Below are 22,194 nucleotides of genomic sequence, written 5' to 3'. Positions count from 1 at the left end.
GCGGTGAATACTTGAAAATGATTCAGTAACATTTTGACACTGATAACTTTCCTGTTATTTTAAGAACTTTTCACAGGTACGGGTTACCACAACTTGATCGTAGCCGTGATGACCGTGATTACTACACCTTTCTCACCATGGTGGACCAAGAGTCTCAGCAGAACGAGCTCTAGTACACATGGAGGCACCGCCCAGCAGCAGCACGGTCGCACGGCCGGCGTCCGCCGGCCGATGCCAATGCGACAGCTGTCGTGCCCAACCACGTGAACCAAATGGGTCAGACAACATTCGCCCATGTTGGCCCATACGGGCCGTCGACTTTTCATGACACCTGACGTCTGAGAGTTTCCGGACGTCTTGGTCTTCACCCGCTGCCTGGAGTGCTGCCATGATGTGTGCCGCCAAGGTGAGCTTGTGCGGGACCTCCGTCAGGTGCTTGCTGGGAGGGAGGTGTGAGGGCGGGCGAGCATGTTGTGATGACTTTTTACTTATATTCTAAAGTAACTGTACTATACTGTATAATATTTGGCTTCCAACATTGTTTCAAAAATGGCCATCTCACAATATAGACCAATATGGAGTGGATTGCTCGTGTTTCCCCGAATTTTGCTTGCCCTCAGTTCTTCTTGGTCACCTTTCCCAGCGGAGGCCGTCTCTCATTGGCTGCCTCCTCTCACTCGCTCAGCGCCCCCCGTCTGCCTGTTGTTGTAATGAGGCTTTTAAAGACCATCATGCATCAGAGCCCCCACCGCCTCTCTCTGGGGAAGGGGGTGTAAATAAGCGCTCCTCCTCCCTCCCTTGCTCCCTTCATCCCCCCCCATTCCTCCTCCTGCTTCTCGTTTTCCCTTCCTATCACACGTCGTCGTGAGGCGAGGTGAGGCGGCTTGTCGCTGATTCTTACAGTCTGCGCCTCCCCCCCACCGCCCCCCTTCTTCTCACCGCCTTCAACCTCACAGGGCAGCTGAGTAACCTGAGGCTACACTTGCTGCCACCTCCCCCCACCCCGACCCTCTCCCTCTTACCTTCACAACGCCATCTGCCCCCCCCCCAACCACCCCATTCCTCTCCACTCGCATCCCAGCCTGGCGACTGAAGGGAGTAGGTGCGAGGGAGCAGCATGGAGGGGAGCTTTGACACCGAGGAGAGTTTTGACGACCCGTCGTGTCTCGCCCCTCAGCCGCCCGGATCCGTGTCACCCGCCAAGAGGCGAGTCCACGAGGTGAAGGAGACCAAGACCACGGTAAGCCACTTCCTCTTCCATCTACAGTCTCCGTGCAATATCTGTGTGTTTGACTTCTCGTGTGTAAACAATCCATCCATCGATTTCTTTTCTATGGTCATCGTGACCGTGCTGCACACACAGAAGACTGCGCGGGCTCTGTCTCGGTCTTGGTCTTGTTCTAGTGCTGTTCTCGAAAGCCGTCACGTTCGTAGCTGTTTTCATTATGTCTGTTAATGATGCGTGGAGACATGAGGGGGGTGGGAACGCAGGTTTTGTGACCCGCGGCCATCGTGAGAACAACGAGATGCAGCCAGGTCCAGTTCCCATGGCGACGGAAGCCCAGGCTGACAACAGGCTGACATCTTTTTTTTTTTTTTTTTTTTTTTACAGGTGTGCTTTAGTTGACAACTATTTGCTACGAGTGATTTTTAGAACATTTACTAGTTCAATAGTAGGAGCTACTAGTTGTAACACGTCAACAAGTGCACAGTTTTACCCAACTAGTTGCAGACCTAAAATTGTTCTATTAGTGAGAAAACAGAATCGACTAGTACATGGATCTAAAGTTGGATAGCGAATAATAAATCTGTAAAGCCAGATACTGATATCGAGAGAATCGCTGCAGAAACGGCTTTACACACACACGCGCGCGCACACACACACACAAACACACACGCAAGTCATTCGTCATTGTGACGTCGGTTGTTTTTGTGCGCCTCACGTTACACTCGCGCACACTTTGTTGCCATGGAGATACATACGCACACGCACGCATGGTTGACCCTCAGATACAAGATTGAGCCCTAACCTTGCTTTCACCTTCGCAGCGACTTGTTTGGCTGTGGGGGGGGGGGATCACTTGGACCCCGGTTCTGGAAACCATTTTGTCTGGACCTGGCACCAAAAAAGGGAAGCGGAGGCAACAGATAGTTTTCTGGGGGTGGGGGGGTGCGTTGAGAGGGCAAGTCACGTGTTGCCTAGCAACAGCCAAATTGAACATGCCTACATGCCCGTATCGCCATCAGCCAGTCCCGTACTACAATAGCGTTGGATGTTGCCAAGCGGCGTTGAGGTGCGATAAACCTGTCGGATGGCGGGCGTCTGCATGGAAACCGTTGTCATGGAAACTGTCACTTTGATCTACCAGGGCGGAAAATTAATAAAGTGACGCCTGCTAAATCGGCCACTTTTTTGCGACGTGTCCCGAAGCCAATTGCGAGCGCGCGTGCGTGCGATTATGTAAGCGGGTTGTGTTAGTCATCTGCTTGTGGTCCACTGGGACATTATGGGATGGAGGCTTGATGTTGGTCAGAGTGAAACAATACTGATTAAGCCTCACATTGTCACGTTGCTTCTTACATAGGCTCGCATTCATCACAGACCAAAAATTCTTCCCGCAAGGCAGTTGGACTGCCGGATTCGAACCCTGAACCTCAAAAGAGTGAAGCGGATGTGCTAAACCGCTGCCCACTATGTCAAGCACGCTGTCATTTGCCATGATTATGAGTGTGTCCATTTGCTCTGATCTGTGGTGACAGTTGAGAGGGAATCACCACTTTGTGTGTGTGTTTGTGTGTTACATAATTGCACATGAAGTGTATATGTGTGTGTGTTTGTGTTACATCATTTTAAGCGTGAAACTAATTAGAGACGCACGCTGGAGTCTTGACACGGACCACACTGACCGCGTTAGCCCCCCCCCCTTCCCCCATCCTCCCTGAAGGCTTCCATGTTGCCATGGCAACAGAGCTTTTCTCCTGACCTTTTTCCTCCTCCGCACGACCGCTTTACCTCACAAACGTCTTTTACACTTTCCTTCTTCCCGCTCTTGATTTCCGTGTTTATTTGGTTCCGTAGATCAACGGCGTGACGTTCCCGCTTCCCGGCGAAGGACCCGAGCAGCAACTGCTCAAACCCAACGAATGGAGCTACTGCGATTACTTCTGGGTCAGTTGTGGTTTATTGTAAAACTGACGGATGGTACACACTTTCCGCTACGTTCGAGCAGACTCGGAAGGTGTATGAGCCAGACTTCCTGTCTTGCAGACGGACAAAAAGGACCCCCAGGGGGCCACGTCGGTGGGCGGCTTCGAGGTTCTGCTGCAGAAGCAACTGAAGGGCAAACAGATGCAGAAGGAGATGGCCGAGTTTGTCCACGAGAGGTTCAAATGCCGTTTCACACTTAGTAAATCTCAAAATTCATTTCTGAAGACTGAGGAGGATATTCTCTTTGGGCGCCAGGATCAAGATTGAGGAGGAATATGCCAAGAACTTATCTAAACTTTCCCTCAGCACTCTGGCGGCACAGGAAGAAGGGTAACATTTGGATTTTGTGTGTGTGTGGAAGTTCAAATTCATGCACAGTCGCACACACAACAATAAACGTGTTGCCATTCAAAAGACGTTGATTAGTGACTTGTTCCTAATTTAGTGATTAGCTGGGGTGGCTAACCAAGTGTCTGTTGGTTGTGTGAAGGACCTTGGGAGAAGCTTGGACTCAGCTGAAGAAAAGTCTACATGATGAGGCAGAAGTCCACCTCAAATTCTCCAACAAGGTAACTTTTTTTTTTTTTTTTTATTGACTGCTACGGTAATTGGGCTAACTCAGTCGGGCCCCACATTTTTGCTGCTTTGTGTTCACTCAATGAGAAAAAGGAAACAATGAAATGAAATTGAGAAGATATTCATTTGCATCTTGTCTTCAAATTCAAAGCTTGACCTCCCGGTAGGATGACGTTGTTGTGTTCAGCTTCACTCCGAGGTCGAGAAGCCTCTGCTGACGTTCCGAGCTGACAACTTCAAGAAGGACCTGAAGAAGCACGACCATCACATCGCAGACCTCAGGAAACAGCTCGCCAGCCGCTACGTCGGTGTCGAGAAGGTACTTGGAAACGCCGTAGCACCTTTCCCGCAGCAGTGCCCCCTTCAGGCCACTCTGCACGGTGCGTTTTTCAGGCCCGTAAAGCTCTGGCTGAGCGTCAGAAGGATCTGGATGTCAAGACGCAGCAGCTGGAGATCAAACTCAGCAACAAGACGGAAGAAGACATCAAGAAGGCTCGCAGGAAATCCACACAAGCAGGTAGCTCCGCGTCAGCTGCCTGGCCACGCCCACTGCTCCATTGTTGTCCTGATTGTCTTCTGGTGGCTATTAGAGGAGAAAAAAAAATATTCAGGTGTTTCTCCATGTGGGCTTATTTCAGGGGATGACCTGATGCGCTGCGTGGACCTCTACAACCAGGCTCAGTCCAAGTGGTTTGAGGAGATGGTCACCACCAGCATGGTACGTTTTCATTTCACTTCTGTCTCAACATGTTCCACTATCATAAAAATAAAAACAGAGGAGATGACGATATGTGTGTTGTCGTTGCGGCGGCGTCCAATCAGGAGCTGGAAAAACTGGAGGTGGATCGCATTGAGTGGATCCAGCAACATCTGCGGCAGTACACCACGCTGAGGCACGAGACGGACATGTTCAACCAGGGCGTGAGTTCAACCTAGCTGATTTTCCTTTGTGCTCAGGTGTAATACGACCCCCACCCCAAAAACTAAAGTATTATTCGTCCAATCGTTTCATAATTTGTCATCCCTTGTGCTCAGACATTTTTTTAGCTGAAGGAAAGTCGTCTTACCTTCTGAATACTTGTTGGCTGTCAACATTTGTCGGAGAACATTTTTGCTTTCCTCGACCGTGACGAGACAGGCAGATGAGAAATAATGAGGCTGCACTATCGTCTTGTGTCCAGACGGTGGAGCCAGTGGACCAGCTGCTGCAGAAAGTGGACCCGGCCAAGGACAGAGAGCTTTGGGTCCAAGACAACAAGACAGGCCACGTCAGGCCTGTGGACTTGGACATCTGAAGCGAGGGACAGCCAGAACCAGAACCAGCATGTCCCTAGTACATATGAACCCTGCTCGCTTCTTCTTCGACTTCTGCTGTAGTTACGTCACTAAAGTTCTGTTCAACGTTTTGGTGTCTCGTTTAAAAAAGAAAAGAAAAAAGCCTTGATATGATTCCCTTTTATTTTTGGATATCAAGAGGATCTGGTGGTGGAATATTTTCATATTTTCAAAGATAGCTGCTGGACACGCATGCTTCTTCTCCGCTCACAAAAAAAAAAAACTGGATCGGAGGCGGGAAAAAGTTGGATGGCGTCACACTGGAAAACCCTCTTGTGCCTCGAGTGTTTGGTAAGAACCCGGGAGAACAAATGGAGCAATTTTAGTTTGCGCTCGCCACATACTTAAATGAAACGCGTTCATGTTGTCTCTTCTGGGTTCCTTGTTTGCCACCATTTCCACTGTCTTATTTTTTTGCTATGTGTACACAGATGACAGGACGGAGGCGCCCCCTGTGGGCTGTTAACTGTAATTGCATGTGCAGTATGCTTGTGTGTGTCTACAAAACATTTTGTTTTTGTGTTTTGTTTGGATTTTGTGGTCCTTTATGACCTCTCGTGTTTTGTTGGTGTTTCATTGTTGCGTATTTGATGTTCCGAGTTTGCCGCCCTTGTGCGCTGTCCGTCTCATCTTTTTGGGAATGTTTTTGGTGAGCACAGTATGGAATGCATCCTGTCCGTCATATTAGTAACATATAATTATAAAAAGAAAAATAAAGCTCCTCTTGAAAAAGTCAACCTGTGCTCTTGGTTATGTAAGCGAACAACCATGGGGGGATTTTTTTTTTTGTCCAGAGAGCATGTTGGAAGGACAGTGAGGCAGGTAGTATTTCATAGCTCTCACAAAAATAAATACAAATACATACATTGCTATGGAAACTCTCATCTTCATTTGATATAATTTTAATCGTGCACAATTTACACTTCCGGTAGCAAACAAAACAACACAAGGCAAAGCAGGCATGTGGAATAACTAACAATATTTAACACTTGAAAAAAAATACTACATGATACTATTAAAATGTAAAATATAAATTGTAGTAAATGCTCCTAAAAAAAACAGTTGTCGAAGCTGAAAAAGTAATCTTACAGCAAAAGTATTGGACCTAAAGTGAGCCTCACGCTGCGTAGCACTACTAGCATAGCGAGCACTAGTTAAGACCAAGTGAACCAACTTCCATTAGATTATATCTGTAAACATTTCTTCTGCTGTAATACATTTACAACAGTGAGTGAAAGACAAAGGTTTGAAAGTTGTCATTAAATTGATTGGATTGTTAGTTGGGTCAGTTTGGCATGGACCTTCAGCTTGTGATAGGATTAACACGCTTAACTTGAGCCTCTGCCTACCCCTCCACTTAATCAACATCGTGTGAAAACACATTCAAACAGCTTAGCGTTAGCATACTGCTAATTATTCACATCTCATTGCTTTGACACTCCAGACCTGGCTCTGAATGAAACTCCTCAACTCATTTGAACATAGTTTCTTCCTTGACACTCCAGCTACCACCAGATGGTGCTAAAGCGAGTCACTGAGGGTTTCCCCCAAAATCTGTGAATGCAAAACCGCATTTTAATGTTGTTCTTGATTTGTTTTGATCTCAAACTAGTTCTTGTGTGTTGCCACGGCAACAAAAGGATAAATATAAAGTCTGCTCACTGCCATTAGTGTTTCTTCTCCTTCAGCTTGTCTTTAATCTTCTGAGGTTCGTCATACTGGATGAGACGCAAGATGTCTTTATTGTCCATCACGCCCTGGATGAACTCGCCCTCTGAGATTTTGTCTGGAAAAACAGCAAACAGCGTATGAATATAAAAAACATAAAGAGCACTTTTCTTGTTGATGAATTACCATTGTCCTTCTTCCCAAAGAAGCACCAGACCTTCTCCGCTCTCTTTTCCGGGGTGTTCTCGTCTTCGGCAAGATTTTCTTGGTCATCAGTTGGGATCATGTTGAAGATGGACTGCGTGAAAGTCACATGTCAAGAATTGACCTAGATCTACAGGTAGGTTCATAATACGCAGATACTACACTGTCCATTTAAACCTCAGAAGTTTGTTTAGTTATTCTGCCAACAAGTTGTCAAGTGTTGGTTCATACCTTGACGATCTCCAGGATCTCATTCTTGCTGATGGTCCCATTGCCATCCACGTCATAGAGTGCGAAAGCCCACTCCAGCTTCTGGCGGGTCTTCCCACCTGAGGTCAGGTGAAGCGCCACGATGTACTCCTTAAAATCCAGAGTACCATCTGCGTTGGTGTCAAAGCTGCGGAAGACGTGGCGGGCGTAGGCGGTAGAGTCGGCATCCGGGAAGAAGCTAGCGTAGATGCCTTCAAACTGCTCCTTGCTGATCTTCCCACCAGGACATTCCCGAAGGAAGGACTGATACCAGGTGCACAACTCAGCTTCTGAATACTTGGTGTTGGATTTCAGCTCCTCCAGGAGTTCCTTGGACAACGTGCTGCTTTTGGTGTTCCCCATTCCCGTGTGTTCTTCTTCTTGGCTTGAGCTCACTCTAGCCTGCTTTTAGTCTAGCACGGCAGATTATGGTCATGGTAGCCTCAATCCAGACACGTCACCAGGCTATGATACTTCTGCAAAGGGTGTTAGCGGAGGATTAGATCACAGTAGGTGCTAAACACCTGCTCGGCTTTGGAGGCTCTTTGCAGAAACAACAAACCGCTGCAGAACTAAAGAACCAAACCACCTCTTGATTTAGGAATATACATCAGGTTTCACATTTCATTTCTGGGATTTAAGTTTTATTTGGGACAGCACAATGGTAAATCACGGTCACTTTGTTGACAATAAGATAGTTCATCAAAGTAGGCGTGTTTTTAAAAAAAAGGATAATTTCATCTTTGAAATTGTTTTTTTTGTACAATGTAATCCTTCTTGTTCATCCTGCCTACTTTCACCAAACCAGATTAATTTAATCTTTAGACGTCCAAATGCCATCATGTCCTTTTTACGTAATCACATTAGGCTTCGATTCTTTCATCGGAAATTCAGAGTCCAGTGACAGGTGGACGTCGCTTTCCGACAAATCTGTATTTTGATGAAAGCGGTCATGACAGTCTGTTTAAGCACCTGTACTCATTTCACCAAACTTCGGTCTAGTCATGTTGTCATAGAAACAGATCGATATTGAACAAATGATCAATCTGTGTAAAAATACACGTCTTCGTAGATGATGTGGGTGTTTTCCATGTTTAGGTCGAAAGCCATTGGTTGATCTCGTGGCTGCTGGCAGGCAGCGTGTAAGAACCTCGCTGTGGATTAGAGTGTCAGATGGCTGTAATCTGTCTTTTGTAAATATGATGAAAGGAAGTCAGGCAAATAATTTGCCATTTGTGACGGACGATACGGAGCGACGTCGAGGACAGGACGACGGCAAAGGAAGCTGGAAATCAGTAGCGGCTCATATTTCTTGATGGCCACAGAGCCTCCGCGCCAACGAGATTATGAAGATTTGACGCATCTGCCCGGGAGGCGAAAGACGGCGGCCGCGCGTTAAAAGCCGGGATTAGTCCCCCTGGTCGCTTTCGGCCTGGACCATGAGGCTGGAGCGCGGACGGCGAGCTTCTCTGGCGCTGACCCTCAACTTTGTGGCGTTCGCCTTCGCCCTGTCTGCCGTCACCACCAGCTACTGGTGCGAGGGTACTCGCAAGGTAGCCAAGCCCTTCTGCACCGGGCCGCCCGTCAAGGTCAAGCAGTTCTTTTGCATCCGGTTCAACAGCTCCAACATCAACGACAGTCGGCTGGTGCAGTACATCTTTGAGACCGGGGAGGAGAAGTTCCTGCTCAAGAAGTTCCATACCGGGATCTTCTTCTCCTGTGAGCAGGCTGCTGACATGAACGGTAAGAAAGGCCAATCTGAGGGAGCCGGAGGATTTTCCGCACCGGAAACAAGCCAAAAGTCATCAGAGAGATGATAAGGAACTGTTTGTGATCTAAACTCTTGTCTCCTTCATCACTCTTTTGGCGTCCGGTCTGGATTCTGGATGTTAGCTTCATGCTAATGGTAATAGGTGAAGACTGCAGTCTGGTTTTCAAACATTGTTAGCATGATGACTTGATACTTGATTATGACTTTAGGACTAGTTGCAACTAGTACTAATTGCTATGTTACTATGAGTTTAGGATTAGTAACTAGACTGACTTTTGGACAACTCATTGGAGTATTACATTAGGACTAGTTGTTTTTAGGACTGTCTTTAGAGCTAATGACATTAGGACTAGTTACTAGACTGCAACTTAAGGACTACTCAGTAAACTATGACTTTACTACAAGTTGCTAGACCATAAGACTTGTTACTAGACTAGTTTTCAACTAGTTTTTGATTGATGTACTTTGAGGTTGCGAATGTGCTTAATGAATTTGTTTGCTGGCCGGCGTAAGAATGCAGTTTGTGGTCAAGTGGAACAAGAAGGCGCCTCTAGTTAGTACACTACTGTTTTCATTCTTGTTTTATGATCACAGGCTTCGACTGTCGGGACTTCTCGGAGATCGCACCGGAACACGAACGAGGTCGGTATCCCCCCTTTTTTTTTTTTAATGTTCCACCAAATGGCATAAGTGTAGCACTGTACTCTTAAATAACTGTGGAGTAACTTTTTAACAAGCGCTGTGTACGCACAGGGGTGCTGTGGCTGTGTATCGTAGCCGAGACCTTGTACCTGACGCTGCTGTTTGCGGGTGGCGCCCTGATGACCTTGGAGCAGTGTCCTTGCTTCAGCATCATGAACAAACTCAAACTGAGTGCCTTTGCCGCCTTGTGCACCGCACTGTCAGGTGAGGAATGGATGCTCCTTGGGGGAGGTAACAAAATCTGAGGCTCACTGAACACCAAGCAACACGACATTACTTTTGAGGCTCACTGGAGTATGTCTTGAGGACTAGTTATTGAGTGACTTTCAGATTGGTTAATTATGACTTCCAGACTTGTTACTCGAGTATGACTTTTGGACTAGAAACTGGATGAAGACACCGGCTGACTTGCTGACTGAGGATTTGCTTGCTGGTTTGTGCAATAATCCGATTGGAGGCGGGCGGCTCTTTTTGGGATGTGACCAAGACCTGCCCAGAGGAGCGCCCCCCCCCCCCCCCAAAGCTGCCCCCCGCCCCTCCACTGCACTGTTGTTAGCAGTTAATCCTCGAGTAAAGCTGCTGTGAGGCAAACCACTGCATGAGAGGAAGGGCCAGCAAGGTTCCACTGGGAGACCGAGACCACCGGACCACCCCGAAGCTCATTGGCACTCATTCCAACATTATTTTATTCTCTGGTGTCTTCTCTTAATTAGAGACGTCTTTGTTTGAAACTAAATATAATGTCATCGTCATATTTGAGATACAGTCAGCCATCCATCCATTTTCTTTACCGCTTAGTCTATCCTAGTTTTTGTTTGGATTAGTGACTAGTTGCCGGTCAACGACAAGACACATATCGGCGAACAACATATTGGTCACCAACCATTTTAGCTGTATGAAAATCTGCTTTCAGGCCTTTGTGGGATGGTGGCCCACATGATGTTCACCACCATTTTCCAGCTGGCCGTGGCCATGGGTCCAGAAGACTGGAGGCCCAAAACCTGGGACTACAGCTGGTCTTATGTGTAAGACAACTCAAGTCCTTTTGTGTAGCTTCAGATTAACATATAATACCAAGCTAACATTATCATCAACTACAAATATGATCGGTAATGTTTACTGTAAAACGTCTATTGTTTTTTTTTTTACACGGTTGCTTGTGTTTTCCAATCAGCTACGTCAGCCACTTGAGTCTCGTCCAGGTGTTCCTTGTTGTCTCCTCAGTTGCTTGTATTTAAGTTTTCTAGTTGCGTTCTGACCTTGTCAGTCCATTTTGTATCGGTGGTTTCTGTCCAAGTTGAAATCTAGTCATGTTTTGCTAGTGTTTGTTTTGGAATAATGTGTGCCTTGTTATTTTGGACTTTGGTGAATTTATTTGGTTTGACAACCCAAATTCTTTGCTTCATCTCTCTTCAGCCTAGCTTGGGGGTCGTTCGGCACCTGCATGGGCTCGGCGGTGACGGCGCTCAACCGCTACACCAAGACCATCATCGAATTCAAGTTCAAGCGGAGAAACATTGAGAAGAGTCTTCTTGTCAAGCAGAAGCTGCTGGACCTTGACCTCCCCGACCAGATGTGGTACCTGACGGCCGACGCCGAGGCGCCGCCGGAACTGCCGCTCAATGGACACAAGCCGCCCACTGGGGACACGTACGCCTTGGAAGCAGACCACATGGTTGAGCCGCAAAATGAAGCCTACTGCTAGAGGCCCCAGTTGATTGTTGGATTGAAAAATCTAATACAGGGATATATTTGCGCGTGTGTGTATATCCTCGCGGAAATAATGTAACCCGCTCGGCTTTGAGACAACATGCGTCTCATCAAATCTTGCCCATGTGATCGCCTAAGAGGCAGCAGGCAGGAGGAAATGCTAGCGGTGTCTTTATGCTCAGCTGCAGATGTTGGGACTCAACACGTTTTTGAGAGGAGGCAACATGAAGATGATTTTCAGTTCACTCTATAGCTAGAATAAAGAAATAAATACAAAATAAAGCACATCACATTTATTAAAATAATACTCTATTAAAAAATACTGCTCTGGGATTTTGTGGAAATCTACACAAGAGAAACTTTGTTCTACAATCAAGAAAGAAATTAATTAAAAAAAAAAAATTAACATCTATACAATTACTCTTAAATTACTCTATTCAAATAAAACTTGCATTTTATTACTCAGGCCAAGAATACTTTACCACACCATCATCTGATTTGAATTTCATTATAATTGTGATGAGGGTGTTCCTCCATGTACTTCTTGATGTACCAGCAGGACACGCGAGCCTTCAGCTTCTCTTTCAGAACAAAGTCAATGGCGGCCTGTCAACAAAGATGAGTTACGTCATTCATCCCTTCATGTTTTTCCATCATTTGAAAGGGGAAACAGTTTGTCAGTGCTGCTGCGTGACCTTTGACAGCAGCGCGGCCACACCTTGACCCCTGCAAGCCTCCGGGACAAAGGTGGACACGAGATCCACCTCATCTGGCGCTGTGAATCTGTAGATGAGTGTCGCACTCTCGTTGACTCCTGAGGTCAAAGTTTACATGACAACAAAAGGGCCATGAACAAAATGCAATAACTTGTTTGAATGAATACTGCTTTCCATGTAAGCATTTTAATATTATTATTAATATTATTATATTATATTGACATGGACTTATTCAGGAAAGTAAACATCAATTCATTCATGAAAATCCGAAATTTTGACGGATGAAATCCTTGCCGAACTATTAAATAATACGATTAGATTATGTTTTATAAAATATATTCATATGTGACCCTCTGTATTTGTTTCACGCAAAGGCACATTAAATGACAGGATTCCAAACGACCGCTTGGTCGTGACCGACGCCGGGCTCGCGTACTCGACCTAACCGCTCAATGCAGCCTCGAAAGCGGCATCAGCACTTACCGGTTCCGCTGCACATGGAAGCGGTGAAGCGCTGGTTCTGTCGGTCGTGTTCCACCGTCAGTCCGTCGCTGGAAGCCAGCCTTCGGGCCGTCACCCTCAGAGGTACGACCTCGGTGAGTGTGGGTATTATTTTAAGCCACATTTTGTGGCCAAAAGTGGCCACCGGCTGATTTACTGTAAACGTGTATTTACATTTCGAGCCGCCGCTAGAGGGCGCCAAATGCCAGTGAACAGACACGGTAAAACGTTGACCTGTATCCACTTCTACTTTATTTACTGTGTAGTCTAAAACTAAGTCCATCCAGAGAAAAATTAACCTTCCAGTTAATATCACTCACATTAACACTAATAAGAAATGAAGTGAAGCCACCATGTTTTGAGAATATGGGAGAAACATTTGCAAACTCCACACAGGAAGATTCAAACCCAGAACTTCAGAACTGTGAGGCAGACATGCTAAGCATAAGAAAGCCTTTCCAGAACGGCAAAGGACTACATTTTGGTGTTGGTGGTGTCCTTCACTCCTGCTGCCATGACAGCAAAGAACAAGTTGGGGAAGAAGGAGCGAGCGTAGACCGCTGCTTTCGGCAGCGAGGGGGCCATCAGGACCTCCTTCCTCTTGTTGGACAAAGTCTTGGCCACCTCCCTGGCTGCCTCACGTGGAGAAACGCCCAGTGGCTTCTTTGTGTACAAATCTGTGCAGAACAGCAAGACTGATAAAAACTGATAAAAACTATGAGGCGTCGGGGGGGCTTACATGACCAGAAGAACTTGGCCACCGCATCTTTCTGCTTCCCAGACGACGCTTGTGAGCTTATGAAGGTAAAGTTGATGGTGCTGACGGAGACGCCCGACTCCTCCACCTCGGAACGAAGGCAGTCGAAGAATGCCTGGACCGCATGCTTGGAGGCGGCATCTGCCAGGCGTGATGAGATCAGGCGGATAAGATGGATATCAAGAAAGAGGAAACCTCAACGTCAACTCACAGGAGGTGCGGAAGGGCACGGCCAGTTTTGCCTGAATGCTGTTGACCAGCAGCAGGTGACCGCAGCGCCGAGACATCATGGAGGGCAGCACGCCTGGAACACACAAACCTCACAATCACGCACACTTTTCTAAAATTCGTCTACAAGATGTATTTCCATGGATACCTTTAGCCAGTGTGACCGGGCCGAAGTAATTGTTGTCCATGAGTAGCTTGTCCACCTCCAGAGACAAAGTATGTGCCGGAGCTTTGATCTTCATGCTGCTGTTGAGGATGAGCGCGTCCAGGCAGCCGTAGCATTCCAGGATCTCCGTTATAGCCTCGGGAAGCGATGTCGTGTCCCCAAAGTCCAGAAGCACCAGTTTAGGAGGGAATGTCTGCCGACCAACGCGGTGGTCAAATGTGTGACCTGACCACCAGAGAAGATGGAGAAAAAAAAACGCCTAACCTGGGACTACCGAGGGAAATCGAATAAATGCTTTATGAAATGCTTTGAGCATTTATTCCATGTCATCGGTATAGTGCAAAAAAACAACAACACTGCCTTCCACTCCTCACCGCGCTTGGGTCGGAGACTTTGAGTAAGTCATCCGACAGCTCCTGGAGTTTCTCCCAGTTTTTGCCACATAGAATCAACCTGGCGCCGTCCTTGTGGAAGATGCTGGCGCATTCTTTGGACCAACAAAAGAGGAATAAGTTGTAGTAGAAGACAGCAGAGAAAAAAAGTCTGGTCTTAACCTTCATCTTTCAATTTACAGTGTAAAACTAAGTCAAGTCCCGAGTGGGTTATTACCTTTCCCGATTGCAGACAAAGCGTCGCTGAGCAGCACCACCTTGTTGCGCACAGGGCTTTGGGACAGCAGGCCTGAAACCAGAGAGTAGACGTGCAACAATCCGGCTACCAGCACCACCACCACGCACGGAAGCAGCAGGGCTGTGGCGTTCCACCCGGGCTCTATCCCCATCCTCTTCAGGAATGTCTTAAAAATAGGAAAAGTGCTGTTTTGAATTCATAAAATGATTCTGGGTGACAACTTGGAATGAAAGAATGATATGGAGCAGTGGTTCCCAGCCTTTATTTTAGCACAACCTGCATTTATAAAACTTATAAAAGATTAATTCTAATTCTGGTTAAACTGGTTAATTGTAGTGGAAGATTGTTGAATTTTTTTCTTTTTTTTATCACAGGAAGGTGGTTGGGAATCACGTATTGATATGGAAGCTACACGCTAACTGTTAGCTTCTGGCAATGAATCATCTTCTGAGCTTGTCATGACATGGAAAGTGAAATCATGTCTCCACATCCTTTCCACAAGGATGTCATGTTTGTGATGATGGAGATTAGATGGCTGATGTTACCCAAAGTGCAGGTGCAACCAAATCTGCTGCATGGAAAAATATTGACAATTTATTCAAAATAACATTTGCGCAAATAATATCCGTGTTTGAATATCACAAACACAAGGCAGGGCTAACAATGGCCAATGTTAGCATCTTAGCACTGGTTTAGAAAAGCAGATTTGTTTGGGTGTGCAGATTGGGGAGCACTCCAGAGCTTTCCTACCCAATCTTCGTCCACCTCTGTTACATTGGCATCCATTTCCCCCTAATAAATTATATTCTGACAGGGCTGGAAAACAAAAAACACACCAAAAAAAATCCAACAACCTTTTGACCTTTTAAGCATCAAGTGTCCTTGAAACAAAAAGTCACTTATAGTAGAAGAAACAGATCAGCTGTTTGGAAGCTAGAACCGGAAGCGCATCACCTCGACTTTCATCCGAAGAGAACATAAAACGATGGCTCACCTTTCGTGTGAGTGCGTGAGCGTGGAAATCCGGCCGGCGCGCTCACTTGAGCTCCTCCGTGACGATCTGCAATCTGCTCGCCCGCTGCAAACCTCCCGCCGCTGTTGTTGCCTCGCTCTTTTAATAGCAGCACAGCAGCTGACGCTTTATTTCCAGACGTGTTATGTTCAGGGACCAGTCCGCGTCTCCACAGTGGCCGCTCTATCATTTTCAACACACAATTCACCGATATTTGGTGTCTTACCCAGTCCTAAACAATCTGAACAACATGAAATTATTTATCCGGTACGTGTCTTAAAAGAATTTTTCCTCCGCGATGTAGTTTTGGTTTTTATGTGCTGCCGCAGCCATCTCATATGTTATCACGCACAAATACAGTAATCCCTCGTTTATCGCGGATAATTGGTTCCAAAAACCACCCGCGATAAGTGAAATCTGCGAAGTACGGTCACCAACAAGAAGTACTGGGCAGGCTAACGAGTGAGCGGAAAGATGCTAATTTGTGATCGTGCTAACACGCGAAAACGGACATAAAAAGGAATGTAAATGAACATTTGGAGCAATACTACATTGTCCTAAAGGTTAGACACATGTTTCCTCAATTTAGAAGTTTTATTTTGACTTTTAAATGTTTTTTTAATTTGGAAAAAAAATCCGCAATGTAGTGAAGCCGCGATAAACGAAACGCGAAGTAGCGAGGGATCCTTGTATAATCAAGCAAATCTCTTTAGCTTGGTTGCGTTGAATAGCTTTTATTTTGAAGTCGTGGACCGGAAGTCAGTCCCCTGTGCTTACCTGGAGGAGAGCTGATGGATGTGGAAGAGTTGATGTGTTTGCTGCGGCCCCCCCTCCTTCTCCTCCGACCAGCCCCGCGAGCTAAACACCTGATGGCGTGATCAAATGTCGGACTTTGAAGAATTCGAGAAGCAGCGGGAACCATCAAGGTAAACGGGGAGAAAAAACATTACAGTATGCTGGCGGTTTCATTTTTAAGTACTGGCTGGGTCAAACTTTCATCTCCTAGAATAAATGTTTTCATTCAACCTTATGTTGAATTAATTAATTTGGCTAATTCACAACAGATGCTATCTCAAGATTTAGGCTTATGTTATTCTCTTGAATATTCTCTAATATTATTTTGTCGTCTAAAGATTGGTTTAGGTGGAAAATGGATGAGTCAAAGTAGTCGAGCGAAAGTGAATGCTGTCAACGAGGCTACAGCGTTTATTGAACAATACAAGAATTAAAGATCGGCCTCCAATAAATACACTTTCCTAAATGACAAGAAGTCATACCTTACAAAGGACTATTAAGGCCACTTGTTATTTAAAGATTCAAATCAAATTTTATCCCAAAAAGTTTGAAACATTATGAGAATGTGTTTTTAAAGCGCAAGAATCAAGTTTAATTTTATCTGGAAAAAAAAAAAAGGGTGGCCCTGATACTCCTTTGAAATTCACATTTGTTTAGTTGCTCTAAATGCACATAAAACTTTTCTCTAGCATCTTCGAAACAACGAAAAAAGACATTTGTTCCCATGGGCACCATTGTTTTTGCCGCAACTCTGAGATGAACTTTCTGTATTTGTCCGTTCAATCATGTCCGGACTGGTCGGAATCATCTTGCCCCGTTCACAAAACGGCAGCTCGGTTGCCGGATTAGTGTGAAGACTTGAGTGAAAACGCGCGCTGGCCGCCAGAACCTCTCTTGGCGGCCTGGCATTGTTTGCTCTTACGTCACACCAAGAAAAAAAAAAAAAATCCCAAAGAGACGTCAGCAGCTGCCACAAAACAAAGAGAAACAACCCAAGTGGCTCCAGAGACATCTGGTGCTTTATTGTCCGCCGGCTCCAAACCGAGCCCCCCCTCCTCCCCCGGGGGCCGGGACCTGGCTGCTGCAATTTCTGCTGAATAAGTGTTATCAGAGAAAGGACAGACACGCTGTCTGTCTCTCAGCATGCTTCACCTTGCCCTAATCAACTGACAACCAACAGAAAACAAAAAGGCGAGTTCACCCTGGAATGAAAAATCGTATGCAGCAATTAGTTAAAACCGAGGTAGCTAATATAAAAATACACTCTAGATGGCGTCTTACTAAATAATTCCACAACGTCAACTATTGATTGAGAGCAACCAAAAACAAAGCGACGCAGTCGCTCAGAACATCCACGAACGTTGGTCCTCAAAATTTGGTGCGAGCTAGTGTGTATCCAGACTGAAGATAATCAAATTTGATCTAAGTGTTTTTTTTTATTTATTATTATTTGGCTGGAAACTTTTTAAGGTGTGACCCTGTAAACTCAGAGCGAGATATTTCCGATGCTTAATGCTGCTGGCGGTCAAATCCAAAAATGTTTTTTGTAGTTTGGAGGTGGGACCCTGTAAGCTCCGAGTGAGACATTTCCAACCTCCCAGTGGTTTCAAGGCAACTTTCTGTGGTTGTGGCTTTTGATAGCCTTGGCCCTTGGATTTTGAACTGGGCTACCGTGGATTCTGATGAAAAGCACTTTTGTAGTACAAAAAAAAAAAGTCAATAAATTACAACAATCATGATGCAAGGGTCAGGTGAAGTGTTTGCGGTCCAGTCAGTAGTTGCGGATGCTGAAGAATCCCACGCTGGTGGGCGACTCCTTTACCGTGACGGTGACCAGGTTGGCGGTGACGTCTGTGACAAACACGTGTTCTATCAGACTGCGGGTGGGCTTCCAGTCTTGGTTGTGGACTGCCGCCAGGCGCTCCCGGCCGGCGTCCGACGAGTCCCGGTCGGAGTCGGAGCTGCTCTCGTCCTCGCCCGTGCTCATCTTGCCGTCTTTGGAGGCCGCTCTTTCCAGGTGGTTCTCCGATTTATGGAGCTCGTTTTTGTCCAGCTTCCCCCTGTAGGTCTGGATCTCCGTCAAGTCAGACTTGCGGGTTCCTCCCGGGGAAGCGGGACTCTGCGGGGTTTTGTACTCCGGGTTTTGGTTGCTTTTGCGGGCAGGGTGTGGGCTGTTTCTCAAAGCGGAACCTAGGCCAGAACCTGGTGATTTGTTGCCTTGCGTGACTTTGTTGAGAAGGTTGAGAGGCTGATTGGTGGTGGTGATGTTCTTTGCCGCTTGGACCGCCATGGCTTTGGCATTGCTAATTCTCTGGAGCACGTGAGCCTTTTGGAGACTGGGGGAGTTGGTGCTACGCTGGGGCGATCCCGGTACGTGATGTTTGGACGCGTTCAAGGTGAAGGACTCCACCCCTCTGGGTTTGAACGGATCCAGCCTTGGGGTGGGCACTTTCCCTTCTGTGACGCTCCTGCCCGGGCTGGATTTCATCAGCGGGACGGGAGAAGTTGGGATCGATCTGCCGGATCCGGGTGAGCTCAAGGAGTTTCTGGAGGTCCCCCCGTGGGCCGGGGAACCCCGGTTGAAGCCCATGAAGGCGAAGCTGGCCAGGTGAACCGGCTTCTTGATGGCGCCAGGAAGCTCGGAATCCTTCTTGAGGCTTTTCCGAAAGCCTTTGCTCAGAGATTTGCGACCGCGTTTTTTGGGCGGTTCCTGCTTGGCCACCACGATTTGCGCTTTCTTCTGGGGGACGGGATTGGGGTGGAGCTCTCGGGTCGGGATCCCGGCGCGCGCTCGCCGTTCCTCGTCCTCGTCGTCCGAGGAGGAGGAGGATGAGGAGGAGCATGAAGACGAGGAATCGGACGATGAGGATGAGGAACCCGAGGAAGAGCTGTTGGACTTTCCGGCCTCCGGAACATTCTTCTGAGAAACAGTAAACATTTCAAATGTGGCTTAACACCACCAAGAAAAGTCATTTATGTTGAACCTACGGGAATTTTTCGCGGTCGTCCTCTCGGCCTTTTACCGCGATTCCGTATGAGAAACTCCTTCTCTTGTTCCCTGCGATACACAAATGTCAACATCTAACCATCCTCCAGACTTTCCACGAACCAAAGAAACTCACTTTTTGTTGAAGGCCGCCAGAAGTCTGGGATCAAGAATGTTCTCTTGGGGCTCCCAGCTGTTGTGTCTGCAACAAACACCAGTTAATGTCGGATTTACAACAGCTTTGTGCGAAAAATTTAATCCACCCAATAAAATGTAAGAAAACATGACGAGGATTAACTAAAAGCGGTTGGGTTACTCTGAGGAACTTTGCAAAACAGGATAAAAGAAAAACAACGTTTCTGTTTTTCAAACCAGAATAAATAATAAAGACAAGCCTCTTTGACACCGCCGGAACTTTCCACCATTTCCTCTTGTTGTTGTGTGTGAAAGGCTCCAATACAGAATTGGGGGGTGGGGTGGGTTGAAGGTGGCTTGTGAGATTCTCAAGTCAACTTCAACACCCCCGATCACGCATCGCTACCTTACACACAGCACAGTGAGTAGATGGAGGAAAACCTGCCTTGGAAGGCTCGTGTCAAAGAGGCTGAAATGCAAAAAAAAAACAACCCAAATCTGAGTCAGGTAGGTTTGTTTTTTAAAGCCAGTGGTCATTTTGCAAAGTTGAATCCATCCTATTGTGACTTTTTTAAGTTGCCAGAAAATGGATGTGGCACACAAACAAGTACAACATGTGGTAGAAGAAGCCTGTTGAAGAAAGAGAAAAAGACCCCCAGACCAGCAGTCAGCCCACCCCCCACCCTTTCCACACACACACGCACACACACAAAGGACGTGTGGGCCTAACAGAAGGCAGGCAGGCAGGCAGGCAGGCAGCAGTTTGCACCCAAAAAAGGCGGAGAGCAACGCAAATGGCCAAAAAAAAAAACACATTGGAAATACAAATCCCAGTAGTTGTAATTGTTCAAATTTAAAAGCCATGTGGAAAAAATACCTTGTGTGTTATAAAAAAAAATAAAATAAATTTAAGACAACAGAATTTTTTAGTGTGTTATTGAAGTAGAATAAAACCAGGAGCTTGATTAAAGGCAAAATGTAATTTCTTTTTAAATGCAGACTTGGTTTATGCATACAAAAAAAAAATACTTTCCCGTGATAGCTGTTATGGTAAAAAATTACATTACACTGGTTTCATTACACAGTAATAACGGTTACAAATGTGATGTGGAATGAAACAAATAACTGGGTTCAAGGCGATTTTACAGTAGCGTGATTAATTATATAACATGATTAATATGGCTACTGGAGGAAAAATAGTCGAAGTCAAGTTTGTCTTGTTTTATTCCACTTAGTAACGTTTTAATTTGGGAGAAGAGGAGTTCAACTTTTTTAGGAACTAAACCCTTTTTTTTTTTTTTAAACAAGTTTGCCGTTAATGCCATCAACGTAGGTAGTTTATTACACCTTACATTTATAAACATCAGCGTGTTTAACCAAAGTGGAACAAAACATCCACTGTACAGTAGCTTGTTCAACCTAATGAATTAAATGTAATCACGCGCTTTATGAGGATTAAAAAAAAGAAAGAAAATTTGGTATAAAATAACACAATTGCTTCACTTTTTATACCCCCCCGTGCGTGTTTTAAACGGAATTAAACAAGAATATTGAGTACAGGCAAACCTGATGATTGACAGGCGAACAAAAGACGCAAGTGGGCAAAAAGCAGAACTAGCATCCAAGATGAAAAACGCACGAGTGTCCCGATTACAAGTATTTTATAAAGGGGAAAAAATGGCCGAGATGTGAAGGTTTTTGTTTTCCTGTCCATTGTTTTGGGTCTTCCTGACTTACTTGGACGACCACCCTCGCCACTTGACCAGAAACTCCAACTTTCCCTGCACACAAAGAAGTGCCAAGATATTCTGAGCGTGGAGCCCAAGTGAAGGCAAAATCAACAGAATTCGATTTTAGGAAGCCTTGGCTAACCTTTCGCAGTCTTTTGTTGAGGATGCATTCGGCGTCGAAAACCTGCTCGCCGACGGCGCTCAGCTCCTCCATGGTGGACCCGCACGATCACAATAACAATCCCTGCAAAAGCAACACTGCCCAGTCCGACGCAGGAAATAAAATGCCCAACCACAGGAAATTGCTATGGCGCACTTCACAATAAAAGCTTTTCCTGACGTATCATGAACTGGCTTTCACGTTACAAAGATCTACAAGACTGTCTCAGAAAATTAGAATATTGTGATAAAGTTCTTTATTTTCTGTAATGCAATTAAAAAAACAAAAATGTCATACATTTAGGATTCATTACAAGTCAACTGAAATATTACAAGCCTTTTATCATTTTAATATTGCTGATTATGGCTTACAGTTTAAGAAAACTCAAAAATCCAATCTCAAAATATTAAAATATTTCCTCAGACCAAGTAAAAAATAAAGATTTACAACAGCAAAACAAAATCAAACATTTGAAAATGTCCATTAATGCACTCGGTACTTGGTTGGGAATCCTTTTGCACGGATTACTGCATCATTGCATGGAGGCAATCAGCCTGTGGCATTGCTGAGGTGTTATGGATGCCCAGGATGCTTCAATAGTGGCCTTTAGCTCATTTGCATTGTTGGGTCTGGTGTCTTTCAGCTTCTTCTTCACAATACCCCACAAATTCTCTATGGGGTTCAGGTCAGGAGAATTGGCAGGCCAATCGAGGACAGTAATGCCATAATCAGTACACCATTTACTGGTGGTTTTGGCACTGTGGGCAGGTGCCAGATCATGCTGGAAAATGAAAATCATCTCCATAGAGCTCTTCAGCAGACGGAAGCATGTAGTGCTCTAAAATCTGCATTTACTCTTGACTTGATGAAACACAGTGGACCAACACCAGCAGCTGACATGGCTCCCCAAACCATCGCTGACTGTGGGAACTTCACACTGGATTTCAAGCAACTT

The 22,194-nt window shown here is 45.8% G+C and overlaps 6 protein-coding genes across 10 annotated transcripts; 2 read left to right on the top strand and 4 right to left on the bottom strand.

Moving 5' to 3' along the window:
* The first annotated feature begins 309 nt into the window (after nucleotides 1–309).
* Nucleotides 310–5,856, top strand: gas7a (growth arrest-specific 7a). 2 transcript variants are annotated; one of them, XM_037257527.1, is made up of 11 exons: nucleotides 310–406; nucleotides 957–1,240; nucleotides 3,080–3,169; nucleotides 3,269–3,384; nucleotides 3,464–3,538; nucleotides 3,699–3,777; nucleotides 3,972–4,103; nucleotides 4,178–4,301; nucleotides 4,423–4,502; nucleotides 4,607–4,705; nucleotides 4,966–5,856. In XM_037257527.1, exons 2-11 carry the CDS (start codon nucleotides 1,118–1,120, stop codon nucleotides 5,077–5,079), a joined length of 1,032 nt encoding a protein of 343 aa, XP_037113422.1. In that variant the 5' UTR covers nucleotides 310–406; nucleotides 957–1,117; the 3' UTR covers nucleotides 5,080–5,856. The 2 variants fall into 2 exon arrangements, with proteins under 2 accessions (XP_037113422.1, XP_037113423.1); XM_037257528.1 differs by lacking the exons at nucleotides 310–406; nucleotides 4,966–5,856 and adding an exon at nucleotides 4,820–4,946 and having other exon boundaries at nucleotides 827–1,240; nucleotides 4,607–4,743.
* Nucleotides 5,857–5,989: 133 nt separating this feature from the next.
* Nucleotides 5,990–7,612, bottom strand: rcvrna (recoverin a). The gene is made up of 3 exons (XM_037257531.1): nucleotides 7,223–7,612; nucleotides 6,974–7,085; nucleotides 5,990–6,905 (listed from the first exon to the last, which is right to left on the bottom strand). The coding sequence occupies exons 1-3, from the start codon at nucleotides 7,601–7,603 to the stop codon at nucleotides 6,787–6,789; spliced, it is 612 nt and encodes a 203-aa protein (XP_037113426.1). The 5' UTR covers nucleotides 7,604–7,612; the 3' UTR covers nucleotides 5,990–6,786.
* LOC119126332 (germ cell-specific gene 1-like protein) lies at nucleotides 7,605–11,698 on the top strand. The gene is made up of 5 exons (XM_037257529.1): nucleotides 7,605–8,983; nucleotides 9,606–9,653; nucleotides 9,765–9,917; nucleotides 10,627–10,738; nucleotides 11,130–11,698. The coding sequence occupies exons 1-5, from the start codon at nucleotides 8,680–8,682 to the stop codon at nucleotides 11,416–11,418; spliced, it is 906 nt and encodes a 301-aa protein (XP_037113424.1). The 5' UTR covers nucleotides 7,605–8,679; the 3' UTR covers nucleotides 11,419–11,698.
* Nucleotides 11,699–11,701: 3 nt separating this feature from the next.
* On the bottom strand, nucleotides 11,702–12,827 carry LOC119126334 (protein NATD1-like). Its single transcript, XM_037257532.1, has 3 exons — nucleotides 12,623–12,827; nucleotides 12,119–12,237; nucleotides 11,702–12,029 (listed from the first exon to the last, which is right to left on the bottom strand). The coding sequence occupies exons 1-3, from the start codon at nucleotides 12,762–12,764 to the stop codon at nucleotides 11,913–11,915; spliced, it is 378 nt and encodes a 125-aa protein (XP_037113427.1). The 5' UTR covers nucleotides 12,765–12,827; the 3' UTR covers nucleotides 11,702–11,912.
* A 46-nt stretch (nucleotides 12,828–12,873) lies between these two features.
* LOC119126235 (dehydrogenase/reductase SDR family member 7C-B-like) lies at nucleotides 12,874–15,573 on the bottom strand. Of its 3 annotated transcripts, none has more exons than XM_037257374.1 (8): nucleotides 15,416–15,573; nucleotides 15,172–15,237; nucleotides 14,401–14,587; nucleotides 14,166–14,278; nucleotides 13,774–13,984; nucleotides 13,609–13,701; nucleotides 13,380–13,538; nucleotides 12,874–13,335 (listed from the first exon to the last, which is right to left on the bottom strand). In XM_037257374.1, the coding sequence occupies exons 2-8, from the start codon at nucleotides 15,205–15,207 to the stop codon at nucleotides 13,115–13,117; spliced, it is 1,020 nt and encodes a 339-aa protein (XP_037113269.1). In that variant the 5' UTR covers nucleotides 15,208–15,237; nucleotides 15,416–15,573; the 3' UTR covers nucleotides 12,874–13,114. The 3 variants fall into 3 exon arrangements, with proteins under 3 accessions (XP_037113269.1, XP_037113270.1, XP_037113271.1); XM_037257375.1 differs by having other exon boundaries at nucleotides 12,874–13,317; nucleotides 15,416–15,572; XM_037257376.1 differs by lacking the exon at nucleotides 15,172–15,237 and having other exon boundaries at nucleotides 15,416–15,547.
* A 1,034-nt stretch (nucleotides 15,574–16,607) lies between these two features.
* Nucleotides 16,608–21,357, bottom strand: cbx2 (chromobox homolog 2 (Drosophila Pc class)). 2 transcript variants are annotated; one of them, XM_037256978.1, is made up of 5 exons: nucleotides 21,222–21,357; nucleotides 21,087–21,130; nucleotides 19,351–19,416; nucleotides 19,217–19,286; nucleotides 16,608–19,145 (listed from the first exon to the last, which is right to left on the bottom strand). In XM_037256978.1, the coding sequence occupies exons 1-5, from the start codon at nucleotides 21,291–21,293 to the stop codon at nucleotides 18,000–18,002; spliced, it is 1,398 nt and encodes a 465-aa protein (XP_037112873.1). In that variant the 5' UTR covers nucleotides 21,294–21,357; the 3' UTR covers nucleotides 16,608–17,999. The 2 variants fall into 2 exon arrangements, with proteins under 2 accessions (XP_037112873.1, XP_037112871.1); XM_037256976.1 differs by having other exon boundaries at nucleotides 16,608–19,148; nucleotides 21,222–21,356.
* Between the last annotated feature and the right edge of the window lie 837 nt (nucleotides 21,358–22,194).

This window comes from Syngnathus acus, chromosome 8, assembly GCF_901709675.1.
Source record: "Syngnathus acus chromosome 8, fSynAcu1.2, whole genome shotgun sequence".
In the NCBI taxonomy this organism is placed as follows: Eukaryota; Metazoa; Chordata; class Actinopteri; order Syngnathiformes; family Syngnathidae; genus Syngnathus; species Syngnathus acus.
Note: the sequence above shows the minus strand (reverse complement) of the source record. Positions and strands in the feature narration are given on the sequence as shown.